The following is a 27,341-nucleotide window of genomic DNA, read 5'->3' on the forward strand; positions in this document are numbered from 1 at the left end:
GGTGACTGCATCACACACCTACAGCCACTGAACTTTGGGGTTTTATTACAAAGGCCTGAAAGCCTTTGGCACTTGGCCTGTAGCTTTGTATGTGTATGTACATAAACACAGGCGTGTCTGTGTGAGGGCTGCCAGTGCTTCCCGTGCAATTCGGTCACTTGTGTCTTGCAGCTGCGGCTTCTTTAGCCCTCAGCTGCTTAAATCTCGATTTAACTAAGCCTTAACGTACTCCCAGTTTTGAGGTGGAGCAAAGCAACACGGCAATCGCGCTGTTTTTAAACGCGCAATGTGCCGCCGGCAGGCTCAGGGCCCGCAGCGCCGCGCTCCCTCAGCGCCTCACACTGGGTGGGGCGGGCAGGGGGGGGGGGGGGGCGCAGCCCGTGGCGCGCAGGCGCAGCGCGGCAGAGCCCGGGGCCGCGCGGCCCCGCCCGGCCCGCTGAGGCTTCCGCTTCCGGGCGGGCAGCGGCTGCTTCCGGAGCGGAGCGGAGCGGGGAGCGGGCGGCGGGAGGGCGGCAGCGGCGGCGCCATGGTGAGCGCGGGGCCCCGGCCCCTTCCCCTCCCCGCTCCCCGGGGCGCCGCCGCCCCTCACTCACCTCTTTTCCCTTTTTTTTTCTCTCTTTCAGGCTCGCAACGCGGAGAAGGCCATGTGAGTGCAGCGTGCCGGCCGGCCGGGCCGCAGCTCCCTCGGCGCCCGGGGCGGGCCGCTCGCTGAGGGGACGGCCTGAAGGGGGCTGCGGGGCTGGGCAGGGGCTGCGGGGCTGGGCAGGGGCTGGGTGCCGGGCAGGGGCTGGGTGCCGGGGGTGTGGTGATAGGACCAAGGGAGACGCTCTGAAACCCAAAGAGGGTCCAGTGCAGAAGCTGCAGCAGGGGCTGGATAATGAACGTGGAGTTTGTGCTGACAGTTCACTGGTTTGGGGCAGTTTCCGTTCTTGGGACAGAGGTGACAGGCTAGACAGGCGTCTGGCAGCGTGGGGTTTGGTATAATTTTTGCATGGAAGAGCCTTGAGCAAAATCAGTCTTTAAATCTTAATTCTCCTATTGTCTTTCCAAAGTGTCTTTTCAAGAAGGTTTTCAGACCGTGCATTTAAAACTACTAAATTAGAAGCTCATTAATGTATTTGCTTTGCATTCATTTTACTAAAATATTTGTTGAGTTTTAATAGGAATTCAAAGAGAGACTGAATGGACTACAGCTGTGTAGTACCTGCTGAGGTGCTCTCGTACAGTGATACAAGCCAGTGCCTGCTGAATTGGACGGTGCAGCATTTCATTCTGGAAATGCCTCTCTGCTCCTTAACAGCAGATGGAGCCCTTGATAATTGTCTTAGATGCAGAGTACAGATATGTAGCTAAAGAGAAGGTGTTAAGTGCTTTCTCAGTTGTTTTGTGCTTTTTAACATAACTATCGAATGTCTCGTAAATAAATAAAACCATGTATTAAAAAAATGGGGTCTGTATAGACTCAGCTTAGTTGTAAGAGACTTGGAATATTTTAGACATTTTAGTAAGGTTGATTGCAAGCTGCTGCCCTCAATTAAGTCTTTTTTTTTTTGCCTTTTGATGCTAAGATAAGTACACTTTAAGCTTGTGTTTATAATTTGTTGTCATCCTTTTGCTGTTAATATCTAACACATTGGAATATGTTAAATAGAAAAATTAATTAGCTGCTTGCCAGGGTTTGTCTAAGAAATTAACCGCTGAGGAGTTGGTAGTCAGAAGAGCTGGTCAATGAATGTGTTTTGTTTTCTACAGAATGGAAAAAACATTAACTTTTCTTAACGTTCATTAAGTCTGTAATATATATATAAAAAAAATAAACAGAACTTATTACTGTTGGTGTGTAGATGTATAGAAGTAAATTTGTTTCCTTTTTTTTTTTCAGGACGGCCTTGGCGAGGTTTCGTCAAGCTCAGCTTGAGGAAGGAAAAGTTAAGGTATGATGTAAAAAACTAAAGCTTTGTTAGCTCTGATGAAGGGTGGAATGCAAGCCATGTACAGACCTGTGTAACGGTTTTCAGAAAGACCATGCACTGCATTCAGGAATCGTATGGGAGCTTGGCATTAGTCATCTGGAAAGCAGTTAAAGTAGGGACTGCATTTCACAATGACACAAAAGAGAAATGGTAAATAGAATTTTCTAAATAACTCCTTAAAATACTGGTAAATAATAATTGCTTAATGTAGTGTTCTAACAAAGTAATAACTGTGGAACAGAGGGTCTTCAGGATCCTTCTGAACTCAAGGCTTACACATGACAGCAGTGGCATGTTACTAAACCAACACATTGTCTGCATCTGATCATAATTCTCTTGGCTCTTATGGGGCTTTTGTGGGGGTGGGGGGGCTGGGGGCTGGAATTGGCATCAGATTTACAAAGGTGGTAAGCCCATTTTAGACATTAAAAAATATAAGCATATTGTAATGCAAGAAGTAGCAGCCCTAAACCCACGTAGAACCTTAGTGAAAGATTTTCAACTCTGGATGTTTCGGTATGTTTTTCACTGAATCATAACTCACATTGCAAGAATATTTATGTAGGGATCAGAGTGTTCTTTTTGAATAAAGTGGGATTCTGTAGTTTACAGTATTCTGTGGTAGTTTAATTTGGCGGGTCTGTAAGTACTCATTTTTTATCCACTCATTAAAAGTTGGTGGGAGTAGAAGGTACTGGAGGTTGGTAGCGTAGTTTAGGATTAGTCAAGCAACAAAGTTTGTGTGAAATGCTGTGACCATATTGATGCTAGATTGTGTGTTTTTTTTTTTTTTTTTTTGTCCAACAGGAGCGAAGACCTTTCCTTGCATCAGAGTGTAATGAATTGCCTAAAGCTGAGAAATGGAGGCGACAGGTAATGTGAATAGATCTTTATAACTCTGTAGCAGGTTGAACTTCTGTAAGCAGGCTGTCTAAAACAGGCACGCTAAATTTTTCAGACTTCTTCAGTATACTGACAGTTGACTGTGGTTTAATTTAGACAGGAATATTGTACAGTTCACCACACATGTTCAGTGACGGTACAACCACATTGCAATGCCCAGGGCCATGTCCAGTTGGGTTTTGAGTATCTCGTGGGATTGGGATTCCACTTCTGTGGGCACCATAGGTATGGGTACCAGTGTTTGACAGCCCTGTTAATGAACTTTTTTTTTTTTCTGTGGATGTACTCAGAATTTCCCTGGTCCAATGTGAATTTGTCACTGCTTGTCCTATTGTCACGCACGTCTCCAACAGCCTGCCTTTGTTTTCTCTGTACTCTCCAGAAGACAGCAGTAGGGTGTTCCCCCTTCATCTTCTCTTTTTAGGGTTGACCAAAGTTCAACAAGGCCAAGTGCCGGGTCCTGCACCTGGGGCGCAATAACCCCAAGCAGAACTACAGGCTGGGAGAGGAATGGTTGGAGAGCTGCCAGGCAGAGAAGGACCTGGGAGTGATGGTGGACAGTCGGCTGAATATGAGCCAGCAGTGTGCTCAGGTGGCCAAGAAGGCCAACGGCATCCTGGCTTGTATCAGAAACACTGTGACCAGCAGGGCTAGGGAGGTGATCGTCCCCCTGTACTCGGCTCTGGTGAGGCCGCACCTCGAATACTGTGTTCAGTTTTGGGCCCCTCGCTACAAGAAGGACATCGAGGTGCTTGAGCGGGTCCAAAGAAGGGCGACGAAGCTGGTGAGGGGCCTGGAGAGCAAGTCCTATGAGGAGCGGCTGAAGGAGCTGGGCTTGTTCAGCCTAGAGAAGAGGAGGCTCAGGGGTGACCTTATTGCTATGTATAAGTACATTAAAGGAGGCTGTAGAGAGGTGGGGGTTGGCCTGTTCTCCCATGTGCCTGGTGACAGGACGAGGGGGAATGGGCTAAAGTTACGCCAGGGGAGTTTTAGGTTAGATGTTAGGAAGAATTTCTTTACTGAAAGGGTTGTGAGGCACTGGAACGGGCTGCCCAGGGAGGTGGTGGAGTCACCATCCCTGGAAGTCTTCAAAAGACGTTTAGATGTAGAGCTTAGGGATATGGTTTAGTGGGGACTGTTAGTGTTAGGTTAGAGGTTGGACTCGATGATCTTGAGGTCTCTTCCAACCTAGAAATTCTGTGATTCTGTGATCTCTCTGTCAGCCTTTTCTTGCGTGTTGTGTGCTCCAGCCCTCACCGTGTGGATGTTGTGCTCCAGGTGTGATCTCACAAGTGGCAAATAGAGGGGAAAAATCATTACACGTGCTGTCCATGTTCTTGCTAACCAAGTGCAGTGTGAGGGTAGCCTGTGCTGCAGTGTTGTACCATTGACTCCTGTTGAGCTTTTTGTTCAACTTATTCTTCAGAAGCTGCTTTCAGGTCATTCGGCAGCTGGCCTGGACTGTTAAATGGGCTTATTCTCGCCCAGATGCAGGCTCGGCCTTTTTCTTTGAGGAACTTTGTGGAACTCTGTAGACCCATTCTCTAACTTATCCAAGTCCTGCAGCAGCCTTTGCTCCCCCCATCTGGTTTCATTGTGACCTTTCCAAGAGTGCATCCAGGCTGTTAGAAATTTTAAATGATGCTGACCGTGGAGGGGTGTCACTAGTAATTATCTGCTAGCTGAACTTCGTCCTGTGTGTCACAACCTTTTGACTCTGGCTTGTCCAGCCAGTGTTGGTATTGAAATGGCACTGAAAGGCTGGCTAAAGCAAAGGTAAACAGCATTCACTGAGCCTGCCAGCTCATCATAGGGCTGGCCTGTCGGACGTTCCTCTCTTCCCCTCTTTGCTTGAAAAGTCAGAGGTGAAGCTATTGGATATACTTATTAGGAATTTGTTTATGATAACTGATGTAAAATAATGGCATGTATTTTAAGCCTCCGAGGTACTATGTTAGTCCAAATAAAATCTATGTTGATACTTGAATTTGGTAGTCTCAGATCCACTTTCTGGATCAAAAAGACAACTTCAAGAAGGACCTTTCTGGGTTTTCTAGTTGGTTGTGGGTGGGTGGTGTTTTTTTTTTTTTTTTTTTTTTTTTAATGGAGAAACTCACTTCTGTGTTCTTATTTAACTAGATCATTGGCGAAATTTCCAAGAAAGTGGCACAGATTCAAAACGGTAAGATTTTTCTAATTAAATTTTATCTGTTTGAATCTCTGGTCCTAACCAGGAGATCACAGTATTCCATGTGAGCAATACGTCTCTAGTAAGTTGCTTAATTTCTTGTTTCTTTTCACTTTAACAGCTGGATTGGGCGAGTTCAGAATTCGGGACCTGAACGATGAAATAAACAAACTTCTGAGGGAAAAAGGACACTGGGAAGTCAGAATAAGGGAGCTAGGAGGTCCTGACTATGCTGTAAGTACAGATTGTTTTGTGCTATATGGTGGTTCTGCTTACAACTGAAGTGAATAATGAGAAAAATCCCTATTTAATTTATATTTATAATTAATTAATTAATTTAATTTAATCTGTAAATATTTCTTCCATTGTGATCTAACATTTATTTCCATGATGAGCAAATTTGACTTTTCATTTGGAGTGCTGGCTTGAAGGGTCTTACCTTCCTGTTAAAAGTGTACATTAGTGTTCTGGTTATATCCACTGGTGAGCTTTTGGTTGATTCCATACTGTATCAGCCTGTAGAAAAGTTTCTGCGTGGGTCACCTAGTTACTGCTGAAAATGAAAGGAGACTAGCTCTTGTTTGCCAAAACATCAAAAGTGTGTTTATTGTCAGATTTAGTAGTGCTTATTTACAGGATACCTGAACATGATAGTACAGACAATAAGAAGGCTTTAGATAGTCTGTCAAAGTGAATCAGGTGTGGGTACTTTATTGTTTTCATTGTTGTTTTAACTGTGATTTCTAGTAAAGTAGAGACTGTATAAAGATGAGCTATGAGGGCATTTTATTTGTATGGTTGTTTGAACTGGTACAGCTTATCTCCTTTCTCAATCTTCTAACCTATTAAGATGCCTCTTTTTATTAAGGAATAAAACATAAAGCAACTGTCTGTTTATTTTTCAGAGGATTGGACCAAAAATGTTAGATCACGAAGGGAAAGAAGTTCCAGGAAACAGAGGTTACAAATACTTTGGAGCTGCAAAGGATTTACCAGGAGTTAGAGAGCTTTTTGAAAAGGAGCGTAAGTAAATAACAACTCTTCTAGATACAAATCTGCATAGTAGTATTGAGATACCACTCAGATTAGACAGTAAATTTTACTAGACTCTTTACTATAGTACGTAGGGAATCCTAGTAACTACATATCCTGGCCTGTGTCTTAGACCAACTACATGAAGCACTGAACTCAAGAAATGAATTAAATGCTATTTCTTTGGACAAAGAGTACCTTTGACTCTTTACAGTTTAATAAAAGAGGTGTAGAAAAGACTGAACTGTTTTCTACTGTGAGTTCAAAATAGTAAGCATTAATAATCTGTAGAAACCTTCCAGCATAGCAAGTTGACTTTAATGGTAAGCTATAGGAATGAATATTCTGAGTTCAGAATTAAAAAAATAAATAAAAAAATGAACATAATTTTAGATGCAGGAATCAGCTGTCATAATAGGAAAATCTAGCTGTAAGTAGATAAAACTGTGTATTGAATTGTCATAGAATGAGAATTACTTGAACTTGAAAATGAGGCAAGCCTGCTGAATCAGCTCTGTCTTGTTCGCTGTCTCAGGAATTATGGGAGGTACTACCTGATCTGCAGGAGCCTGGGCCAGTTCTCTAGTTTCTTTCATATAGTCTTGCTCAATACTGGGACCCCAGTACATGGAGAAAAATGCATGACAGAACGTAGAGTTGCTAGATGGTGGCAGCTATGTGATAGGAAGCATCAGGGTTGTGCAGGCCAGAGTAAAATACCAGTACTGATACTGCCAACAGTTCAGATCATCCAGTGATAATTAAATTATTGTGGTAGTTATAGTTGCTGCAAAGTTGGTGGGGGTCAGGAATACACTGCAAGCTGTCAAGGTTGACTTTTTGAATGACAGACACGTATTTTTCAAGCCCTTCCGCCACCCCGAAAAACTCGAGCTGAGCTTATGAAATCCATTGATGCCGAATACTATGGCTATAGAGATGAAGATGACGGTATTCTGGAGCCACTGGAACAAGAACATGAAAAGAAAGGTATGCAAGATTCAAAAACCTCTGTGAGTAGTCATCTAGCTTTTATTAGTTGTGTAGACATCAGAATGTCCTGGTAACCTTTAATGTAGAGAAAAGCCACTCTACCTCTTTTTGAAGTAATAACGAAAATGTTTGATTTTATGTGTGTACTACTTCATGGCTGTGTTTTCCAGAAAATCTCATTCTGTATCTAGCACCCTCTTTCTTGGAGAGACTTAATTCAACCGGAGACCCACATTTCCAGAATAGGCAGTAAAAAAAAATAAAATAAAAATCAGAGTTCTTACTTTTCTTACTTTTTTTTTTTTTTTAAAAAAAAAAAAAGACACTTCTCATGTCCCATACTGTCAGTCAACACCCAACCATCTTTTGAATGACATGCACTTCTTTCCCCACTATAGTGTTCTGTAACAAAGCAACAGTCTTGCCTGGTCTTACTGGGGAAGACAGAAGGACCAAGGAAGTCGGTTCTCCCACTTCCAGCTTGCACACATTCCTGTCTTTTCTTTGAAATACTCCACTTTTGCCCAGACCCAGCATATCTGCTAGCATCTGTAAATATTAGTGATGAGCTTCTCTGCCTTGAAGGAGAAGAGAGTAGTTACTACCAGAGTAGTTATTTTGTATTTAATTGCTGGTGTGTTTTTTCTCCCCCATGGCATTTGTCTGTAATCCTTTCTCCTAGATACAGTGGCTGCTAGGAGCTTGTCAGATGAATGGCCTTCTGAACAGTAGCTGCCTTTGATTTGGTTTAAATCTCAAGTTCAGGTGAACCGATGCTCCCTTGATACTCTGTTGAAGAGAAAACAGAGTTCCTCTTCAGGCTACTAAAATTAATTTTAATATCTTATCCCCCAGTTTCTTGTGCAGGCATGAGAAGTTCTACTCCAATGTACACATCCTTTTCTCTGTATAGAAATGGTTTCATATTTTTGATCATCTTTGTCGCTCTTCTCATAAACCTTTTCCAGTTATGCTGCTCCTTGAAACATGGAGTGGAGGTGATCAGAGCTACACATAGCATTTAAGATTCAAGTCCACCACGAACTCTTTACGGTGACAATTACATTTTATCAGTGATTGTCACTGTCCACTCTAAGTAGTTCCTAACAGTCTGTCTGGATTTGGCTGCATGTTGAATTATGTTTTGTAGGTGATTCAGTGTCTTTCTGAACATTAAATTAGATCAAGCAGGAGAGATGATGAACTCTGAAATTATTATTTTTAACCCTGGATAACTTGTGCATAGCTGGCACATAGGTACTTAAATCACATTTGTGTAAAGCATTTCTGGAGGGTGGAGTGAGGGGCTCTTCAGAGTTGTCTTTCATCTTTACCAGTTGTTAGTGGTTTCGTATTGTTAATAAGTAAAATTCCCCTTTGAAACGAACACTTTAGCAGTAGATGATACTTATTTATATCTGTCACCTTATTCTCTAGCTTTGTTCCTACTGACTTGCCCAGAGAAGACATCAGAATTATGAGTTTAGTTCTTTGAACCCTCTTTAAAATCCAGCACTGTTTCTGCCATCTGGTATTTGTGTAGTTTTAAGCAAGAAACCATACACCTTCGAGAGCTTAGCTGTTCTGTAAATAGTTGTTTTAGCATTTCTGGTGAACACTCATTGATCCTGGCAATTCGTTACTATTTGCTTTGTATGTTTGTTTTATAATACCTTCTATTGATGCTTCAATTGGAGGCAGATCCTCATTGCTCCATACAAAACAGTCCTGGCAGGTTCCTCCACAAAACACAGCAGATGAGATCATTTTTTTCTTGAATAGTTATGCCATTTCCTAGTGCTCCTTTTTGTATATGACTATCTCTTCAGAATTAGGAAAAAAAGTTTAAACGAGACCGCAGAGTTAAGTAGGTTGAGCTTCTAACGTTTTTTAATACCTAGTGGCTCTTGATACGGTCATCTGCTTGTTACACTTACCCTTCCTCAATGATGAGATCTTCACACTATTGTGGCGTCTTAGAGCCTCATGACTTACTGGCTAGGTTACAGGACAGGGAGGAAGGAGGAAAAAAAGGACATGCTGCGTTTACCTGTGTCCTGCAGTGTGGCTTGGAGCTTTAACCCAGGTGAGCAGTAGCTGGTGGACAGACAGTCGCTACCATAGGAAGGGAAGTTGTGTGCATTGCCAGAAAGGTGTCTCGCTCAGTGTTTGTCTCACACATCCTGCTAACTGCAGGCAGGAGAGGTAGCCTATTTGCACTCATATGGTTGCTGAAGAAGATTACCAGCTTTGGTGATTGTGCTACTTGAAATAATAAGGGTAGAGGTAGAGATGCTAGCAGAACCAATACATGGAAATAAAGCAAATGGGTCAGGGGGAAATGCATAAAAGAGCCTTAGTTTGATTAATGTGGCCAGCGTAACCCTGATTTTGTCTTTCAGTGTGCGTTGCAAGGAGTGTCTTTTTTTTTTTTTTTCCTAGTATCGTTAGTACAAGATATCTAAGGTTCCCTTTGGGTCACTTGTTATCTAGGTTCTTGTGACTTTTACCATGTGATCAGAAGAGTTAAATTGTTGTAAAACGAAGTATTGAAAAAACAACTTAATTTGTGTAACTTTTATGTTAAGAAACCACACAAAACACAGTGATGTGCCGCTGGTTAGATCTTGCTTTCTTAGGGAGACCATTTTAATGTTCACTTTGGGAGCCAAGGGGAATGACTGTTGAATTGTATAGTTGTAGGCATTTCTACTGCATTAGTTTTGCACTTTGCTGCAATTTTTAGGCACTTAGGTTGTCACTGATGAAGCTTCTTAAAACTTGTGTCAGAGCTCTTAGTAGCTCTCAGTTGCACAATGAAGATAGGACAGCCTAAACAGTCCTAGCTAGCAGGTAGTTACAGAATTGGGAGCATGCTACAAAATAAGCAAGAAACGCACTCTGAGATGAAAAGTACTTGTGTGGGTGGTCATTCTGTGGAGTGTAGTCATATTTAATGAACTACATGTACATGGCGACCAGGATTCCTGTAGCTGCTGACATGCTAGAAAGCTGAAGTCACCTATCCTGGTCACGTGGCTCCCTGTTTCTGCATTAACAGGGTCACTTGGTGTTTATTCATGACACTCAGAATCTAAAATGTACCCCAGTGAGTACAGTGACAGTGTGCTACTTACTAACATGGGATTTTGCACAGACAGCATTGACATCAAAGTTCTACAGTAAGTGCATATTACAGATGTAGAGGATTTAACTGAGAAGTTTAAGGCTTTGGAAATTGGCGACAAATCGAAGGAACTCTAGCTTCCATTGTTGCAGGACTGCTGTTGGGGAAATTGGGGCTACTGCTGGACCATGCTGCTTTAAGTGCTCTCACATACACTTGCTCTTTTCCTTTGCCGAACAGTTATAGCAGAAGCAGTGGAAAAATGGAAAATGGAGAGAGAGGCACGACTTGCAAGAGGTGATGAGGAGGAGGAGGAGGAGGAAAATATCTATGCTGTTAATGAAGATGAGGTATGTAATGGTTAAGGTGATGTTACATTTCATGTGTCTTCTGTGCTGCCTTATGGAAGAAGGGAGATTTTGCTGAGAACCTCTCTGCTACTGAGTTCTGCACTTCTTTCTGCCTAAATTCCTATTCAGTTGTCCCTGTTTAGTTTTAAAAAATATATATTAGTAGATAAGTATGTTTGGTCTGAGTTTACAAAATGATGAAAGCTGGCAGATAGGAAAGGCGTTTTGCTAGAGAGAAACAACTAACGGTTAGCTGAGACCTTGTGATTAACTGTCATTGCCTGGACTGCTGGGACTTGTACAGTTGTGTGTTACCAGCGCTGCTGAGTCACACTTCTAAGTATGATCTTACCTCAGTAATAGAATGGTAGAATCATTTAGGTTGGAAAAGACCTCTGAGATAAGTCCAGCCCTTAACCTAGCACTGCCAAGGCTACCACAAAACCATGTCTCCGAGCACCACATCTACACATCTTTCAAATACCTCCAGGGCTGGTGACTCAGCCACTTCCCTGGGCAGCCTGTTCCAGTGCCTCGGCTCTGTCAGTGAAGCAAGTTTTCCTAATATCCACCATGAACCTCCCCTGGCACAATTTGTAATAATACAAATATGATTTTTTTTTTTGTGTAGTAAATTTCAGGCCATCAATTTATAGTAAAGCTATTTAATGTTCAGGGGTTTGTTCACAGTTCAATTTTGATACAAGGTTTTGCTGATGCTGCAGTCATCACTGGTACTTGCTGCTTTCTTCTTCCTGCACCCAGAGGCAGTAAGGGAAATGGAGGATATTCCCAGTGTGCTCTGAGATCTGTAAAAGGGATACTGAAAGCCACTTCTTATTTCTCAGTCCATACCTAACAGGTTTTATTACTAGAATGAAAAGGAGGTAGTCCGTAAGTTAAAACTGGTTATTGCTTCTGTATCTTTGTATTATTTTGTGATTCATAAGCCCATTTCTCAGGCATGAGAAAGATACAGCATAGAGCTATACAGGGAAATGGTGCATATATTTTATATTTTTTAAGGGGCTTGCTTTCTTTTTGATTGGCTAGCTCCTCTTGTTTATAGCTTTGCTATTGCAGCCAGAGTTATGTAGGAAAGTAGAGGTTGTGGCCTTATGTTCATATTATTTCCACAACAGAGGAAAAGCCATGTGAAGAAGAAAAGCAACAATTCTGAAAATGTCAAAGACCATAGAATCTGAATGTAATGCTTGTCATATTCTGTTGTTGTTTGGTCCTTTTCACCAACTTCCTGCATTTTTGTATCCTCATTTATTTTCTCACTGGTTCCTTCTGGCAGATTTGTGTTTGACTCCTTCAGAAAGTAAACTTGATGTCATTTGATTTTTTTTTTTTTTTTTTTTAGTCTGATGAGGAAGGTGGCAAGGAAAAAGATGGTGAAGAAGGCCAACAGAAATTTATTGCACATGTCCCAGTGCCAACTCAGCAGGAGGTAAGACATCAGGAAACTGAATTGCAGACAGGTGCTCTTGCTATTGCAAGATATATAATTTGTTCCTTCAGTGATTTTACCCTGTGACTGTTTAATCCTCTTGCAAATGCTGTGGAACTGCCCACAACTATGGTACCATTGCTATACCCCTCTTCATCTGAGAATTTCCTAAACCTTGATAAGTATTGCATAACTTGGAATATGTTGTGGTGTTACCACAGAATCACAGAATTCTGGGGGCCCCAGGTCTGGATGCAGTGCTCCAGGTGGGTCTCATGAGAGCTGAAGAGGGGGGAGAATCACCTCCCTTGACCTGCCAGCTACCTTTCTTCTGATGCAGGCCAGGATACGTCTGGCTTTCTGGGTTACAAGCACACTTTTCTAGATTATGTTCATTTATGTTCATTTGTATGGGCCCACCTCTCAAGCCTGTCAAGGGCCCTTGATGGTATCCCTTCCCTCTATTCCACTCATTTTATATCAGTATAAGCCTCTTAACTTTCACTGTTCATTTCTTGTGCTTCCTTCTGTTTTGCTAGCTGGCTGTTCTGAGTTTCAGCGTCTCAACTAAGCTGAATGTCTTATTTTTATACTTCCAGATTGAGGAAGCTCTTGTACGGCGAAAGAAGATGGAGCTTCTTCAGAAGTATGCTAGTGAAACTCTCATGGCACAGAGTGAAGAAGCAAAAAGACTTTTAGGATTATAATGCTGCATGAGTACGTCCTGGTTTTATATAATCCATCCTAAAGCACCAGTTTGTATTCTGACAGCAGTCACTTTTAGATCTGAAAGTCCCTGTGAATGTTAAGAGTAAGTTGTGATCATGTTAGTGTGCTCTACAAAAGGAAAAACACTCTTTTGGTCAATCTGCTAAGATGACTTGCACTTGGGTGCTGTGAAAGATCAAGCCTAGATTAGCATGGTTTCTACATCTCCAGTAACAGTCTTCAGTCATTTCACTTTGCGAAACACTGTGCGGCAGCACATCTTACAGATAAACCAGCAAACCAAATGACTACTTACATTGCTAGAGAAATCTAACTGATGTTACTGCCGGTTTGTCTCCTGTATCCATACTGTATGTGAACATATTTCTCATGTTAAGTTTATCTGACCTGAGTCCAGAAGTAACTTACTCTGTTGTGCCTGGTTAGTTTACCAGAATAGCTCAGAACCTGCTTAGAGAGAGCTTGATGGCAGATCCTGAATGATTTTGAAGTTGATTTACTTCTTTATATAACACATGCAGTATTGTCCAAAAGCTGTTACTGTTTTTATGGTTTGGAGCCGTGTGTATGAACTGCTCAAATGCTGGATATTCTAGCAGCTATTGTAAATACTTTCATCTTTGCAATACCTTGTTCAAATATTTTTATTAAATTTTATACACACTAATGTCTTGTTTCATTCTAGTTCAAAGGATTGTGCTCTTTACCCTAATCCTAGTCAAAGAATAGGGTCATGAACAGTCTTCCACACAAGGATTTGAAGTTGGGCATCCCCTCCTGCTCACGGCTTATGTGAAAAGAGGCAGATCACAGCAGAGGGCTTGTTTAGGGTCTGAGTGAGTAAGGCTGTTACACAAGTCTGAGTGAAACTTTAAATTGGACTTCTGTAGCCATGGGGTAGAAGTGCTATCTAAGGAATACACTATAAACAACTAACCACATCAGAGACTACAGAGTTTCTACATGCTTTTAATATTCAGCTCTATATTGTAATGTAACAACATACTAGTCCGTTTCTGACTCAATTTTGTGTTCTCTGAGTTGCAAGCATCTTTCTGAAGCTGTGTTTACTTTTTGCTGCTGCCTCATAAGTGTTTTCTAGTCTTGCTTTTAGAAAAGCTAATGTACTTTATCCACAGGTTATTTGTATTGCTGTAAAAGATAACACTTTCCTGGAGTTCCTTCCCTGAAATGCCTGACCACCAAGAATGGAAGAACAGGCTTCTTTCATGTTGGAGGCTTATGGACAGGCGGTTTATTGATCAGAGTAGTGTACTTCATCTACGGAAGAGATTGGTATGGGAAAGCTAAGGGTTTTGTTGCCTGGCACTCAGCCACAGAGTTCCTGGAGCTTAATAAATTGGTAGTCTGGCTGTTAAGTCCTTATCAAGCTTCAGGAGTGTTAGTCACCAAACCATAGTATGACAAAAAGGCAAACAAAAATAAATGAACTAGAGCTGCCAAATGGCCTTGCCAAAAAGGCATTTAAAGTTTGGTTGTAAACAGCCCCATGTCAACCATGCTTCTATTAGACTGTTCTTTTTTCTTTTCTTTTCTTTTCTGTTTTTTTTCTGGTGGAAGAGTGCTTGTAAGAAAGTGCTGATTTGCTAAGCTATATGCTGCAGCGTATAGATAGTAATTGCATTTGTGTTCAAGAAAGTTTGTAACAGTCCTGAGTAAGACCAATATAATAAATAGAGAAGTCTTGAAGGCAAATGCTGATCTCCACTGACCAAGACGAAGTGAATATACGTATAAAAATGCAGTCTGGAACTGTGCAATGCAAGATGGCAGCTGGTTGAACCCTCTGTGCCGAATAGGGTGCAGCTCTGAATGCCAAGTGGAATGTTCTCTTCAGCCATGTCTGAGCCAACAAATTGCAGAATCATTGTTACTTGGCAGTGACCTACAGTAAAATACCTATATTTTGTTTGCTTTACAGGCTGTTACAGGGCTGGTGAAGTTAGGGCTGGGACAGTTTTGTAGCCAAAGCCATGAAACTGAACTTGTAGGTTGTCCTACGGAATGCAACAGTGTCGTACACCCTCATTAACTCTTACTTTGGGTGTGCAGCTGTAGACGTGGATTTTATCAGGCCTGTAACTCCACCATTGGTATAATACTTCAGCGCTGAGCATGTCCAGGTGACAATAATCATTTTACAATGCTGTTGTTCCTTTCCACTTCAGAGTTCTGTGCTCTGCATGGTCTTGGTTTGGGATTTGAGGGAATAACTTCCTCAACGTTTTAACAGTTCTGTTCTCTGCATCATTTTCTGTGTGCTTTTCTGATCTGGAAATGCACGCAGCTTTGTTTTATTTAGTGCCAACCCTGTGAGTAGTGCAGACAGGAGACACCGTCCCTACTCTGTCGTGGTAAGTGCAGCGCAGTCACTGGAGGATCGGGATCTCCCTGGAGCGTTGGGGAGGGAGGATGAGGAAATCGGTGGATTTATTCCATATGAGGATGAGGAAGATAGGGAGAGAGCTTTGTGGCGTGCCCGTTAACTAATGGTATGTTGTGTTTGGTTCCTCGCCTCAGGAGGTGGGGAGTGCTGCTGCGATGCCGCTCCAGCTCCCAAAGGGGAGCTGTGCACCTCGCACAGGCCGGGGTGTCGGGCTCCGCTCCTTCTCCTCCCGCTGGCTGATCCCGGGCCCTTTACCGGGGCGGGGCTCCCCGGGTCCTCGGCACCGCCCGCCCGGGGCGGAGAAGCCGGCGTGGGGCGGGGCGGGGATCAGGGGCCGGCGGCTCGGGGCCGTGCCCGGGGGCTGCCGCCATGCGCCGGGGGCTGCCCGCGCTCCGCGGCCTCCTCGGGGGCGGCTCCGCGGGGCGGCCGCTCCGGCTCCCGGCGCCCAGGGGGCCCGAGCCGCCGGCTGAGGGCAGCGGGGGCGGCCAGGTGAGAGGGGCCGGGGCCGGGGCCGGGCGGGACCGGGAAGCGGCCGCAGCCGGGCCCGGGGGGGGTCCCGCGGGGCTGGGCCTGAGGGAGGCGGCGCCCGCCCGGTCGGAGCGGGGCGTGAGGCGCGCGGGTGCCGCTGCTGCCCGCTGGGAACCCGCTGCTCAGCTCCTCTCCCTCGGTGCTCGGAGAGCTAAACTTGACGCTGCTATGCCTTTAAGATATTGACCTTACTAAACTGGGCTTTGCATTGGAATACACTCCCACTCACGGGTTTTGAAAAGGCAGTTTGTGGCTTCTAGAGGAGACAGCAGCGAGATCTTGTCAAGGAGAGTGTAGCTGCCTCTCCGGTCTCTCACGGTGATGGCAGTGTCCATTTCTGCTGTACCCAGCTGCTGGAAAGATGTACCCAGTGAATAATTGATGAGGGACAAAGTGCTGCTTTGATGGGCAAAATGCCCTTCTCAGTGCGCGGCGGGCTGGATTTCTGTCAGTACGTCCCTTCCAATAGTATTGTATCACATAAGTGTGCCTATAGGGCGTATTAGAAAGGGCAAAATGCAAGATCCTTTCCTTCCCTGTGCAAGTGTGTCTGTTAACTGCAGTGTAGATGTTGCATATTTCATCAAATATGTACACATATGGACATAACTAATACACTCTTTCTTTTCAATTTCTTCTTGCAGCTCAACGTTCTGCCGTCCTTTGGGTTTCTTTTTGACATTGATGGTGTACTAGTACGAGGAAAGACTCCGATACCTGCTGCAAAATCGGCCTTTCAAAAGCTAGTTAATTCTCAGGGACAATTCTTGGTGCCTGTGGTATTTGTCACCAATGCAGGGAACTGCCTTCGCCAGAAAAAAGCTGATCAGTTGTCTCATATACTGGGAGTTCCAGTGAGTAGCTTAAATCCTATTTCTTTAGTTATATACTTTCAGTGATTGTCAAATGTATTATATTCCATTAAATGCTGCTCAGTGAATTTTGCTTTTCCCTTAGGCCCTCTGAAATGCTTTGCTGGAAGTATTATAAAAGTAAAAAATACTCTCTGAAGCTAATGGCAATGGTATTTCTGTTGGTAAAAGTAGTGATATTTCCAATAGCAATGGAATTTCTTTGCAAAATTATTACTGTGGGACTAAAACTTGCCTTCTCTTTCTGAATAAAAATAAATGCGTGCCAGTAACATGAAATGCTGTTCTAGCAAGCTGAATGTCTTCAGTGATAATGTGAAGACTGGAGCCTCCTATCTGTCTTTGGTACAAGTGGTAAAAAATTTATTCCCCTCCAGTCTTCGGGCTCTGCAGGCGCATTGTTGAGGACTATGTTTGAGCATTACTAAGATGAAGCCATAAAGTTAGTTCTGCGGTGCCTTTTCTTTCAGTAAGGGTCTACATCAATAGAAAATCACACATGTTGTGGGTAAAATGTGATATCTGAATTATTTCTGGATTTTTTTTTTTTTTTTAGATCTGTAATAGTAGTAGATAGTAATTTGTAGTAGGAATTCTTCTAGGATAATCATTTTACTGTTTTCATAGCTATTAAAGGAATGGGATATGTAAACTAAGAGAAGAAGGTCTTCTAATACAACAAAATCAACGCTGCAGTCTAGCAAATCTACCGCAATTAGATCTAGAGCAGTGCTGGTTCATCTTCCTTGTTTGTTTTCTAAATTAATCTGGTAACTCTGTAAAACCAGGAGAGAAAAACTTGTGTTGATGTGGAATAGAAGAATTATGGAAGCAGAAAGGAATGTGTATGTCAATTAGCAATGTATGTTTGTTTGTTTGTTTGTTTTTTTGACAGGGAGATGTTATCAGTACTTCAACTGTGAAATTTAGTAAAAAAAATAAAAATAAAAAAATGATATGTTAGGGTTTTATACAAATATGTATGATTGTTTTGTAATTCATAGAATTTGTCACACCTGTTAATTAAATCTACATTTAGATCACTTACCTGAAAGCCAATAAATTCCTTTTGTTCTTAAATTTCAAACAGGTTTCCCAAGACCAAGTGATGATGTCACACAGTCCTCTGCGGATGTTCAAACGTTATCATGAAAAATGTGTTCTTGTATCTGGACAAGGACCGCTTCTGGATATTGCTCAAGAGTATCTTTAAAAAAAACAAATGGCAACTTTCTGCTTAAGTATTTTCCTTAATCGAGTTCGGAAAACCAAATAATTAAACACTACAAATTCAGTATTAAGAATTCATTGTTAAGCTATGGTAGTTCCTACTCTAATGTCAAATGTATGTTTTGAAAATGGTTGCCTTGTTGATTGTTGCTTTACTTTATTCTGCACTTTTCACCTCACTGTTACATGTCTTTTTACTGTGAAAAGAAGAAAGAATTATTTCTTTGGCATATATTTGTAAACGATCCTTTGGCACAAAGGGTTTGTACCCTCTTAGAATCATAGAATCATTTAGGCTGGAAAAGACCTCTAAGATCATCTGGTCCAACCTTTATCCTCTTGAGATGAGAGCATGGCACTCTACAGTATCATGTAGTAAATAATATAGTTAGACTTATTTTGGGAATGGTATTTCAGAGCCTGAGTTTGTTGCTCTACGTTTCTTTCATTTTCTGTTACCTTCTTCAGGCCAGCCTGCTTGGCTCATGTGCCAGTAGGTTATCCCCTGCTAGTGGAGGGGGATGTTATTATCTGTTATTTATCTCACCTTCCTTTCAACTCAGCAGCTTGAGATCTGCTTTGTAAAGGAGAGTATCACAGCATTAACAAATAACCTGCTAAACATGTGTTCTTAGCTTTACTAGCTGGGGTGTAGGTTCTACTTTTGTGATTTGTGTTTTTTTTTTTTTCCTTTTTGTAAACATCTTAGTCCAGGTAATATTGTTTTCATAGCCAATATCTAGAGTAATCCTATACTTGAAAATATTTTTGCAGCTTCTGTACTAACTGTCAAAAAGATCTTTAATTACATTGATATAATTGTGCCGTTGAATCTTCTGACTTAATGATCTTAGTAACTCCCTTCTGAACTTTTAAACCATAAGTTGTAAAAAATGTAGATGCAATTTCTAAGTATAAGTTTGCTTTCATGCTCAAAGATGAGAAAAATTACTGAAGGAACGTTCCAGTTACCTGCCAAAATTTGTTAGACATGTTAAGAGAAAAGTATGTTACAGGACTGAATTCAGCATATAAAAAGTGCACTTGTTGGATAGTATTCTTGTAGGGGATAACCTTATTTTCAAATAACTTTACAAGTAGTCTGTAGTGTTAATTCTGATACAAAATCAGGTGGCTTAGTTTGTATAATTGATATATATAAATAGCTCTTATTTGCATCTTCGTTGCAGAAGTCTTAGTAGTATTGCAAATAGCATCCCAACTGCTTTTTGCTGAAATGAGCAGTTTTAGTTTGATTATTTTCTTGCTATGTAAGTTAAAATTAATGAGATATATCTGCATTTAAGAGAACTACTATGCAAATCTGGAAATTTTCTCCATTTTTTTCTCCTTTCCTTTTTTTAGTGTATTTCTGAATTTATCTTTGCTACCTGTAGGGCATAATTAACCTTTATTGGTCAGTTCATTGTTCTGCAGTAGACTGAGTTTTACTATGTTTATCTGAAAATACATTTGCAGCTATAATGGCCAAAGGAAAGCACGGTTTGTGGGGACAATATTTTTTCCTCAGATCATATTTCTTTCCTATAAGGATTACATAACTTGTCTTGCCATCAGATGAACTTTTCTGTATTTATGTAAAGATAATCTTTGAATATTGCAGCTGTTGGGTGGCTTCTTCCTTCTAATCTCGTATTTTGAGCAAGCTCTCTACATAATTTCTGTCTTAAGATTTCAGGCATACAGATCTTCTGTATATAAAGAATGGAATGATCATCTTTTTATCTCATGCAAGAAAAGTCTTTAATATCTTGCTTTTATTCCGAAATAATTTGCTTTACTAGATGATAAACTGCTTATGTTAAAACTGAATTACAGATTTTTTAAAAGTCTTTGAACGTAAGCAATTCTGTATCCTTAACTGGTGTTTTTCCAGCCTTGGTTTCAGTCAACCCATCACCATTGAAACATTGCGGGAGAAATACCCTTTGCTGGATGTAGTTGACCATGACAGAACACCTGATGTTTTGGTGAGTCCGTGTTTTGTTTTAAATTCTTTGTTTGATCATTACATGACATCCTACAGTAGAGGTCCGTATTTAAACTACAGAGCTAATGCAGTTGTTTTATGCTGCATTTTGACTTAGCTTTTTTTTTTCTGTTTCCCTGTTTGTTTTATTGCAACATTTTTAACAGCTGTAGACTTTTTTTCTGTTCATGTTAACTTTATAACAAATCTTTACGTTTTGTAATTTACGGCTGTGAGACAACTTATAACTTGTTACAGATACCTAATCAAAAATCTGTTTTGGAAAGCTTACTGGTTTCTATGAATGTATGGAAGATGAAATTAGCTTTTTCTTCCAGTATGGGATGGTCTTTGCTGTTTTAGGCTCTGAGGTTGATCTGGTTGTAAAGAATGATTTGCAGATAACTAACTTTTCTCCAAAGGACTGCTTTTCTTGTTTATACCATATGTTAGTATATTTAAATATTAACAGTACATACTGTTAGTTTGCATTAGCAGCATGGTTTCAACTGAATTTTGCAGAATTTCAATATGAAGTGAATGTATGCATACACATCAAATGTATGCATATATTAAATATATGCAGGGTCAGTAAATGAAGATTTTTTTCAATGGATAGTCAAGAAATTCTTTATGGTTCATACAATTCTTAATTATATCAGTGTTTGCCTTGCTTCTCAACCATGCACATTTAGAGTTCAAGAAAATGGTTATGTGTTTTTCACAACGACAAGTAAATCATGAAACTACTGTTTGGCAAATAAATGTTGTATGATGTGTTAACAATATTTTCTCTTAGCAGTGTTAAAGAAATATGTTTCAAAATACATTTTTCAAATGTGTTGTTAATGACAGAGGCCTGTGTTATTCCTGCAGAAAAACAAACATCCATACTTTACGTAACACACAGGAGTGAAACAAGCAGCTGAAGCTTTGTATGTTCCCAGAGGTGGTTGAATAGATTGTAGAAGGCTTCCATATGTGGAATGCAATAACTTGTCTGCTGTCCATTTACCACGAGATTTCAGTTAGAACTTGAAATGCAAATTTGTAAGTAAACTGACATCAGGTACTGGAGCAGTAGCTGCACCAAAATAGAGTGTGTGTTTCCTGTCAGTGTTGTGGAAGGCAAGTGTGGGAGCTATACTTGAATTTATGCTGTTAAAAATAGTAGTAGCTGTTTAATCTTGTAGAAAACTTTCACTTTTTTCTTATTTCAGTACCCCTCTGCTGTGGAGCTTCCCAAGATTGAGGGTCAGTTATCTTTACTTAACTTGCAACTGTCCATTAATAGATGAAGTACCTTTATTGTACTTTTCAGTATAATTAGTATTGCTGGCCTCATTAGAAAGTTGGTTGAGACAATTCCAAAATTTCCTCATTAGTGACATTGGCCATTAATATGGAATGTATAAAGCATGAGAAAACTGTTTTATATGTGCAATTTTCAACCATGTATCTTTAAAGCTTCAGAAGGAAGGTGAGGTCTGCTTTCCTTTTCTATCTTTTTTTACCAGGCTATTGTTGCATTCCTTTTAAATATTAAGAATGAATTGAAGAGTTCAGAAATAACGGGTCTTGGTCTTGCAGTTGTCAGGAGGGTCACTTCAGAGTTGTAGTATAAGAAGCATCATGTTTCAGTAGGCCATATTCACAGCCCCATTTTGTCTGCAAAACAGGAAGGTAAGGTAAAAACTGGACTTCAGGATTTAAAAAAAACAAAACAGATTGTGATTGCTGGAGATCTGAAAGTTGTCTAGAATCAGTATCCCAAATTCGTTTTTAAGACGAATAAAATAACATTACTGATGGATTATTTTAATACAGTATGTAAACATACAGAATTCACAAAGGTACACAAAGATACATAAGACTTAGTGAAGCAAGATTGTGGAGCAACTTAGCCAATACAAAAAAACAAAACAAAAACAAAAACAATTTCTTAAACACATAGATTTTGCCTTGGGGTCTTGTTACTTCCAAGATTTTTCTATGAATGAATGGATATGTAATGCTAAAACATAAAATTAATGCGACAATTTAACCATGAACTGATGAAATAAAATTAATTGCTCAGCCTCTTTAGATCAAGTTGTGTCAGGGTTTTGATGCCCTGTTAACTGTGTTTTGTAATTCTTGTTCTTACAGCTGTTGTCTTGTTTGGGGAGCCAGTCAGGTGGGAAACCAACCTTCAATTGATCATAGATGTTTTGCTGACAAGTGGCTATCCTGGAAATCCGTATCACCATGAAAATTACCCTCATATACCTGTACTGGCTTGTAATATGGATCTGATGTGGGTAGCTGAAGCACAGTCTCCAAGGTAAGTGCAATTACAGTGTGTATATGCCATGTTGTTTCTTAGGTTTTTCCTCGCTTTTTCAGTAGAATCCATGATCAACGTTTTCATGTAAGTGTTTGATGTAGCTTCACAGTAGGTCTCAGCTTTGAATACAACATTTCAAAAGTAGTGTACTTTCAGCAAATGCTGCCTTTTTACTGCTTACAGTATCGCATCCAGGAAATTAGTTACTTGAGATAAAGCGCTTGTAACACCTAAACCTTTTTTGTTTCCTTACTTGCAAAATAGAGAAATTTTTGCTTGAGAGCCTTAGAGTTTGTCTAAAGGAAAAAAATTGGAAACAATACCCCCTTTTATTTTTCTTTTCATATCATTAGATCCTTTTTTTGGTATTCCTGTTTTCTACCCTGCAGTTTCTTGTAAAGTGAAGAAATTGCCCTGCTAATTGAAAGCAGTGGTTTTGGGCTGAAGACAACATAGTGAACTGTTTAGGCAACATAAGAAAAAGAAATAGTAAAAACTGAACATACACCAAAACAGATATTGTTGTTATTGTGACTTGATAATGGGCTTGCTCTTGGGTAGAAGATCTTGTCAGGTATTCTTACTTGGTTGCAAAGACCATCTCTAATTAGCACATTAGCAGACTACGTGTATGTAATAGTTTCAACTAGAGTAAGGTAATGAGTATATCTACAGAAAATAAGACGCATAGTTTCAGTTTTGTTCTTTGGGAAAGATCCAGTGTTAAAACTGAATCTTCCTTTTTCATTTGAGCTTGACAGTATGACAGATTTGTATGTCAGTGCTGTTACCTTCCCTATTGGAAAATGTGGCTTTAAGCTGTTGCTAATAAGTACTGGAAATAATTGCGTCCTGATTTATTCATGTTTCTTAACAAACAGGGTAGAGAGAGGAAATGAACAGTTAATTTGGCAAAACTAATTCTTTACCATACTTAAGTCCTACAGCTGTTTCCAACTTTTTAGCTTTTTTCTTAAAGATTATTTTAATTTCTAGGCCACTAGAGACTGAATTTATTAGCACAATGTTTCAGATGGCTTCTGGTGCTCATTAGATCAGTGTTACACTTTTTTTTTAGGCTGTAGATACTTGGTTTGAACAGCTATACTCAGCTATGTGCCTAACACAGATGAGTACCTAACACTTCTTCTAAAGTACTCTGTATACTCCAGAAAATAGGATTGCTGTATAGCAACTTTTTATTCTTCTTAGTGTTTTTGATGCTTCCTTGTTTCTCGAGTGATATGTATTGATCCATCCCTAATCCCATATCCTGATTTCAGTAATGAAGTAAAACTGCTTTTTTAAAGCATGAAATTACATCTTTTAAATTAATTGGCTTGGCTTGGTTTGGCTTGATTGATGAGCCATTGTCACTGTTACCAGCTTGCTTGAGTAAAATAATTGAGTTTTCAAAAGCTTGTTGTAAAATTATAATTTGTTCCATGATTCTCCGTTGCTTCTATTCTTGAGAGAAACCCATGAAGTTTTTAGATTACAGAGTGGATTTTAGTATACTCCTGTGGTTAAAGAGGTTAATTTTCCTTCTGTTCATTTCCAACTTTCCTTTTCATCTTCTCTTTAGTAATTCAGCTGATTCTGTTTGGTCACTGCAAAGAGCAGCTCACAGGCTAGGTATTATTTCAAAAATTACCTTTTGTAACTGAAGCACCTGCTTAAATACAAACAACAGTATTGCAAATCATTGCTGCATTTTTAAAACTGGTAAGTCTGTGCTGTCCCAATTACTTTTTTTGTTAAGGTCTTCATTGTTCAGCTAATCAGCACCTAGTTATTACTGAAACAGCTGTGGAAATGTTGCATGCAAATTGAGGGAAAATTCATGGTAACAGGATATGATTTATTCCTTAAAAAAAAAAAAAAAGAATCTAATTTTTTGCTGTATACTTTATAAATATACTTTATAAAATTTGATTTGTCACAAGGCCTTTTTATCTTTTTAGGTTTGGGCATGGAACATTCATGGTTTGTTTGGAAAACATTTACAAGAAGATCACTGGCAAAGATCTGAAATATGAGGCCTTAATGGGCAAGCCTAGTGAACTGACCTATCAGTACGCAGAATACCTTATCAGGACTCAAGCAGCAGAAAGACAATGGAAGCAACCTATTCAAACTCTTTATGCTGTTGGGTAAGATGTTACAAGTCTTATGAGGTATTTACTTATGAGATAATACCAGCAAACTAAAATACCCAGCTCTTACTTGGTTAGTTGGGATCATTATGCCACCACTGGGACTTCCTAACATTCTTGGCACTATGTTGTACTTTTTTATGATTTCAAACCTCATTGTTTCTAATCTTGAAACTTAATACTTAGCTCTTTCTATGTGTAATTTCTGTAGAAGTGCAAAAATTGGTTTATATGTCCATTTCTTAAAATTTCTCTTACATGCTCTGTAAGTCTTTAACAAAAAGGCAGTGGGAGGACTGTTTTGTTAGTTACTGGTATAACCCTAACAAGCTTTGAGTAGAAAATAGAATTTTAAGGAATATAGAGCTAGAATTGATTTGTGGTGTCATTAAGCTTGGTCATGCACTACTGTGCATGTAGTGGCATCATAGAATCCTTTCCATAGAATGAGATAAAGCTCTGTTATATTAGGGACTGTTCCAGAATCTCCAAGATGTTTGGAAATATAGTAAGTTCATTCATGGACTGTTGAAATTTATTCTTGATTTCCTTTCCTGCTTACCCACGTCTGCAATTTTCATTATGGAGAATTACTCCTATTAAATGTCAGAGTTGATACAATGGCATAATAAAATAGCTATATGTTTGGATTTCTTCCTGTCTACATCCACATGAAGTTACGTAAAGCACAAATTAAACTGTTAAATCAAACCCTTAAAAATGTCTTCTCTTATGAATTGAAATCAGAGAACTAAAATTGTGTTGCTGACTAAACTTCTTACATTTCCAGAGATAATCTCATGACTGATGTCTATGGTGCTAACCTTTACAATCGCTATCTTGAAGAGAAGAACTCCAGAAAAGGTTCAAAAACACAGATTCAGGCAAAAGTTGCTGGAGGCAGAGGGTCTGCTGCTCTCTCTCAGGATGATGAAATAGACAACAGTTGGGAGAATGAATTGGCATCTGCTGCTGCTACCCACTGTAGGTCTGTTCTCGTTTGTACTGGGGTTTATAATCCTCACACAGAGGCACCCTTGGATACCAAGGAGAGCATAACTGAAACAGTGTTCCATGGCCACAGAGATTTTAGGTTTGATCCCGGTTTAGTAGAACCAGATCATATTGTACCAGATGTTAATGCTGCTGTAGACCTGATCTTCCATCTGGAGAACTTTGCTCCTAATTGATACGACAAGATTTCTTAAGGTCTACTCAGTGCTATGCTCCTGCCCACCTCCCAAATCCAACAGCGTGCTTTAAAATCATGCCACAAACTTTCTAAAGCTTTATTTTTATTTTTTTTTTTTTACTTTTTCATTTATATAAACTTCTATAAATTTATATACATATAAGTATATATGAGCACAGGTTAATGTGCTAAATATACCTAATATAAAATTATATACGTTAAAAATCTGTGCTTAATATACTTAATATAAAATTACTTAAGTATAAATCATACTTTTAAAGTATTGAAAATATGTAATTTCTTGCTTTTGTTTCCCTTTATTTTCATCCTATTTGTGTTTTTTTTGTTTGTTTGTTTGTTTTAAGCTATTTTAGCTATTTTATCATAATAGCTTGTGTGTGTTACTGGTACTTAAATTGCCATGTGACAGTTCATTTTTTTGTTTGCTGAAAGATTTAGCTTCTAATTTTTGGGGGTCTTTGTGATGCTGGGGTTGTTCACACAATTAGAAATTGGTTGGTAATGAGCACAGTAATGCAGACTTCTCAGTATTCTGCAAGTACTGTGCACTTTTTCAAATATGTTGCTTCAAATAAATGCTAAATTCAAGTATGTTCTGCCTCTTTGTACTCACATGTAACCCCACAGTCTTTCTTCTTATCTGTTTTTGCAGTATGTCTGTGGCTGCATTGCCTCTCTACTTTGACATGTAAATCTGTAAAAGAAATGCCCATATAAGCTGATGAAGGCTGAGTTGTTAAACACCATTTTTAGAACTCCTGCAAAGCTGAACAGAAGAAAGGCAGCTAACAATGGCTGTTCTGCATGGCGTAATAGCTGGCCTTTTTGTTGTTACCTTTTTATTTGCACTTCTATGGGGAATTTAGAATTTTAGAAATTTTCAGGCATTTCTCTCAGCTGGACTTCTCCACTGAATGTGTGACTGTTATTTGGGCAAAAAGTGCCTAGTAATTTACTTGAAGCTTCATACCACTGTGGTAGTTAACTGGCCTTTAGATTAATATATTTTCTTTGTGTCAATGTCATGTGTTTGGTTCACGGATTTTATATCTGTTCATTAAAATAAGTAATTTATTTTACCTTATTTTTGTAAAATACTTTTAAACATTTTAATCCAAAAGATATCTTTGAAAATAGTTCTATTGGTTGTAACAGTGTATTTGTGAGATAAGTTATGTCTGTCCTTTATTGATTGGCAAACATAAATCAATTAAGTGTATTTAAAAACAAAGTCAACTTACACAGAAATCTGTGAAATCTGTGGGTCTTCCATTTTAGACAGGTGGTGGCATGAAGAGAAATGACTTCCTGGCCAACTTCTTCACTGTTTATTATTGTGAATTCAAAATCTGAAAGCTCTTCATGTCATGAAAAGATCAAAATTGTTACAATGCAGTCAGGTTTATCTTGTGTTTTTTCCATGTGCAAATCACTCTAGTCCCTCTCTCAACAATCAAGATTGTTGATTCATGTACTGGTAATATTTCATAAGTAACTTTCAACATACCTTGCATGATCCAGGCTTCTAAGTTTAAGGAAAGTGTTCCAAACTGTATCTCCCTTTTTCTTCACTAGGGAAATACTATAGCTGCATATTCTTGCCTTTCTTATTGTTTCAGCAAGTGAATATTTATCTACTTCTTAAAGCACATTTCTGTAATATGCCAACTATTTGCAAAGTATGCCAAATTCTTCTAAGTAAAGAGTGTAGTTATGGTTTTGTAAGATGACAAGATAACTGAAGATGTGTTGTTTCAATACTGAAGCATGTTGCAGAGCTCTTTATTATTGGAAACAGTTTTAGACCATCAGTAAAGCAAGAAATAAAAATGTGGAAGTTGATGAAGAACGTGTTGTTCCATTTTATT

General features: G+C 39.7%; 2 protein-coding genes across 4 annotated transcripts; both read left to right on the forward strand.

Moving 5' to 3' along the window:
- Positions 1–271: 271 nt before the first annotated feature.
- Positions 272–13,418, forward strand: ISY1 (ISY1 splicing factor homolog). The gene is made up of 11 exons (XM_027467963.3): positions 272–529; positions 624–646; positions 1,883–1,934; positions 2,781–2,846; positions 5,016–5,058; positions 5,186–5,298; positions 5,970–6,087; positions 6,964–7,086; positions 10,457–10,566; positions 11,936–12,022; positions 12,622–13,418. The coding sequence occupies exons 1-11, from the start codon at positions 287–289 to the stop codon at positions 12,727–12,729; spliced, it is 1,086 nt and encodes a 361-aa protein (XP_027323764.2). The 5' UTR covers positions 272–286; the 3' UTR covers positions 12,730–13,418.
- A 2,045-nt stretch (positions 13,419–15,463) lies between these two features.
- Positions 15,464–27,315, forward strand: LOC101797103 (haloacid dehalogenase-like hydrolase domain-containing 5). Of its 3 annotated transcripts, none has more exons than XM_027467960.3 (9): positions 15,464–15,647; positions 16,331–16,540; positions 17,649–17,761; positions 19,686–19,779; positions 20,999–21,032; positions 21,927–22,101; positions 24,069–24,257; positions 25,051–25,244; positions 26,126–27,315. In XM_027467960.3, the coding sequence occupies exons 1-9, from the start codon at positions 15,528–15,530 to the stop codon at positions 26,188–26,190; spliced, it is 1,194 nt and encodes a 397-aa protein (XP_027323761.2). In that variant the 5' UTR covers positions 15,464–15,527; the 3' UTR covers positions 26,191–27,315. The 3 variants fall into 3 exon arrangements, with proteins under 3 accessions (XP_027323761.2, XP_027323762.2, XP_027323758.2); XM_027467961.3 differs by having other exon boundaries at positions 15,465–15,647; positions 25,051–25,248; XM_027467957.3 differs by having other exon boundaries at positions 15,466–15,647; positions 25,051–27,315.
- The last annotated feature ends 26 nt before the right edge of the window (positions 27,316–27,341 follow it).

Source organism: Anas platyrhynchos, chromosome 13 (genome assembly GCF_047663525.1).
Source record: "Anas platyrhynchos isolate ZD024472 breed Pekin duck chromosome 13, IASCAAS_PekinDuck_T2T, whole genome shotgun sequence".
Classification (NCBI taxonomy): domain Eukaryota; kingdom Metazoa; phylum Chordata; class Aves; order Anseriformes; family Anatidae; genus Anas; species Anas platyrhynchos.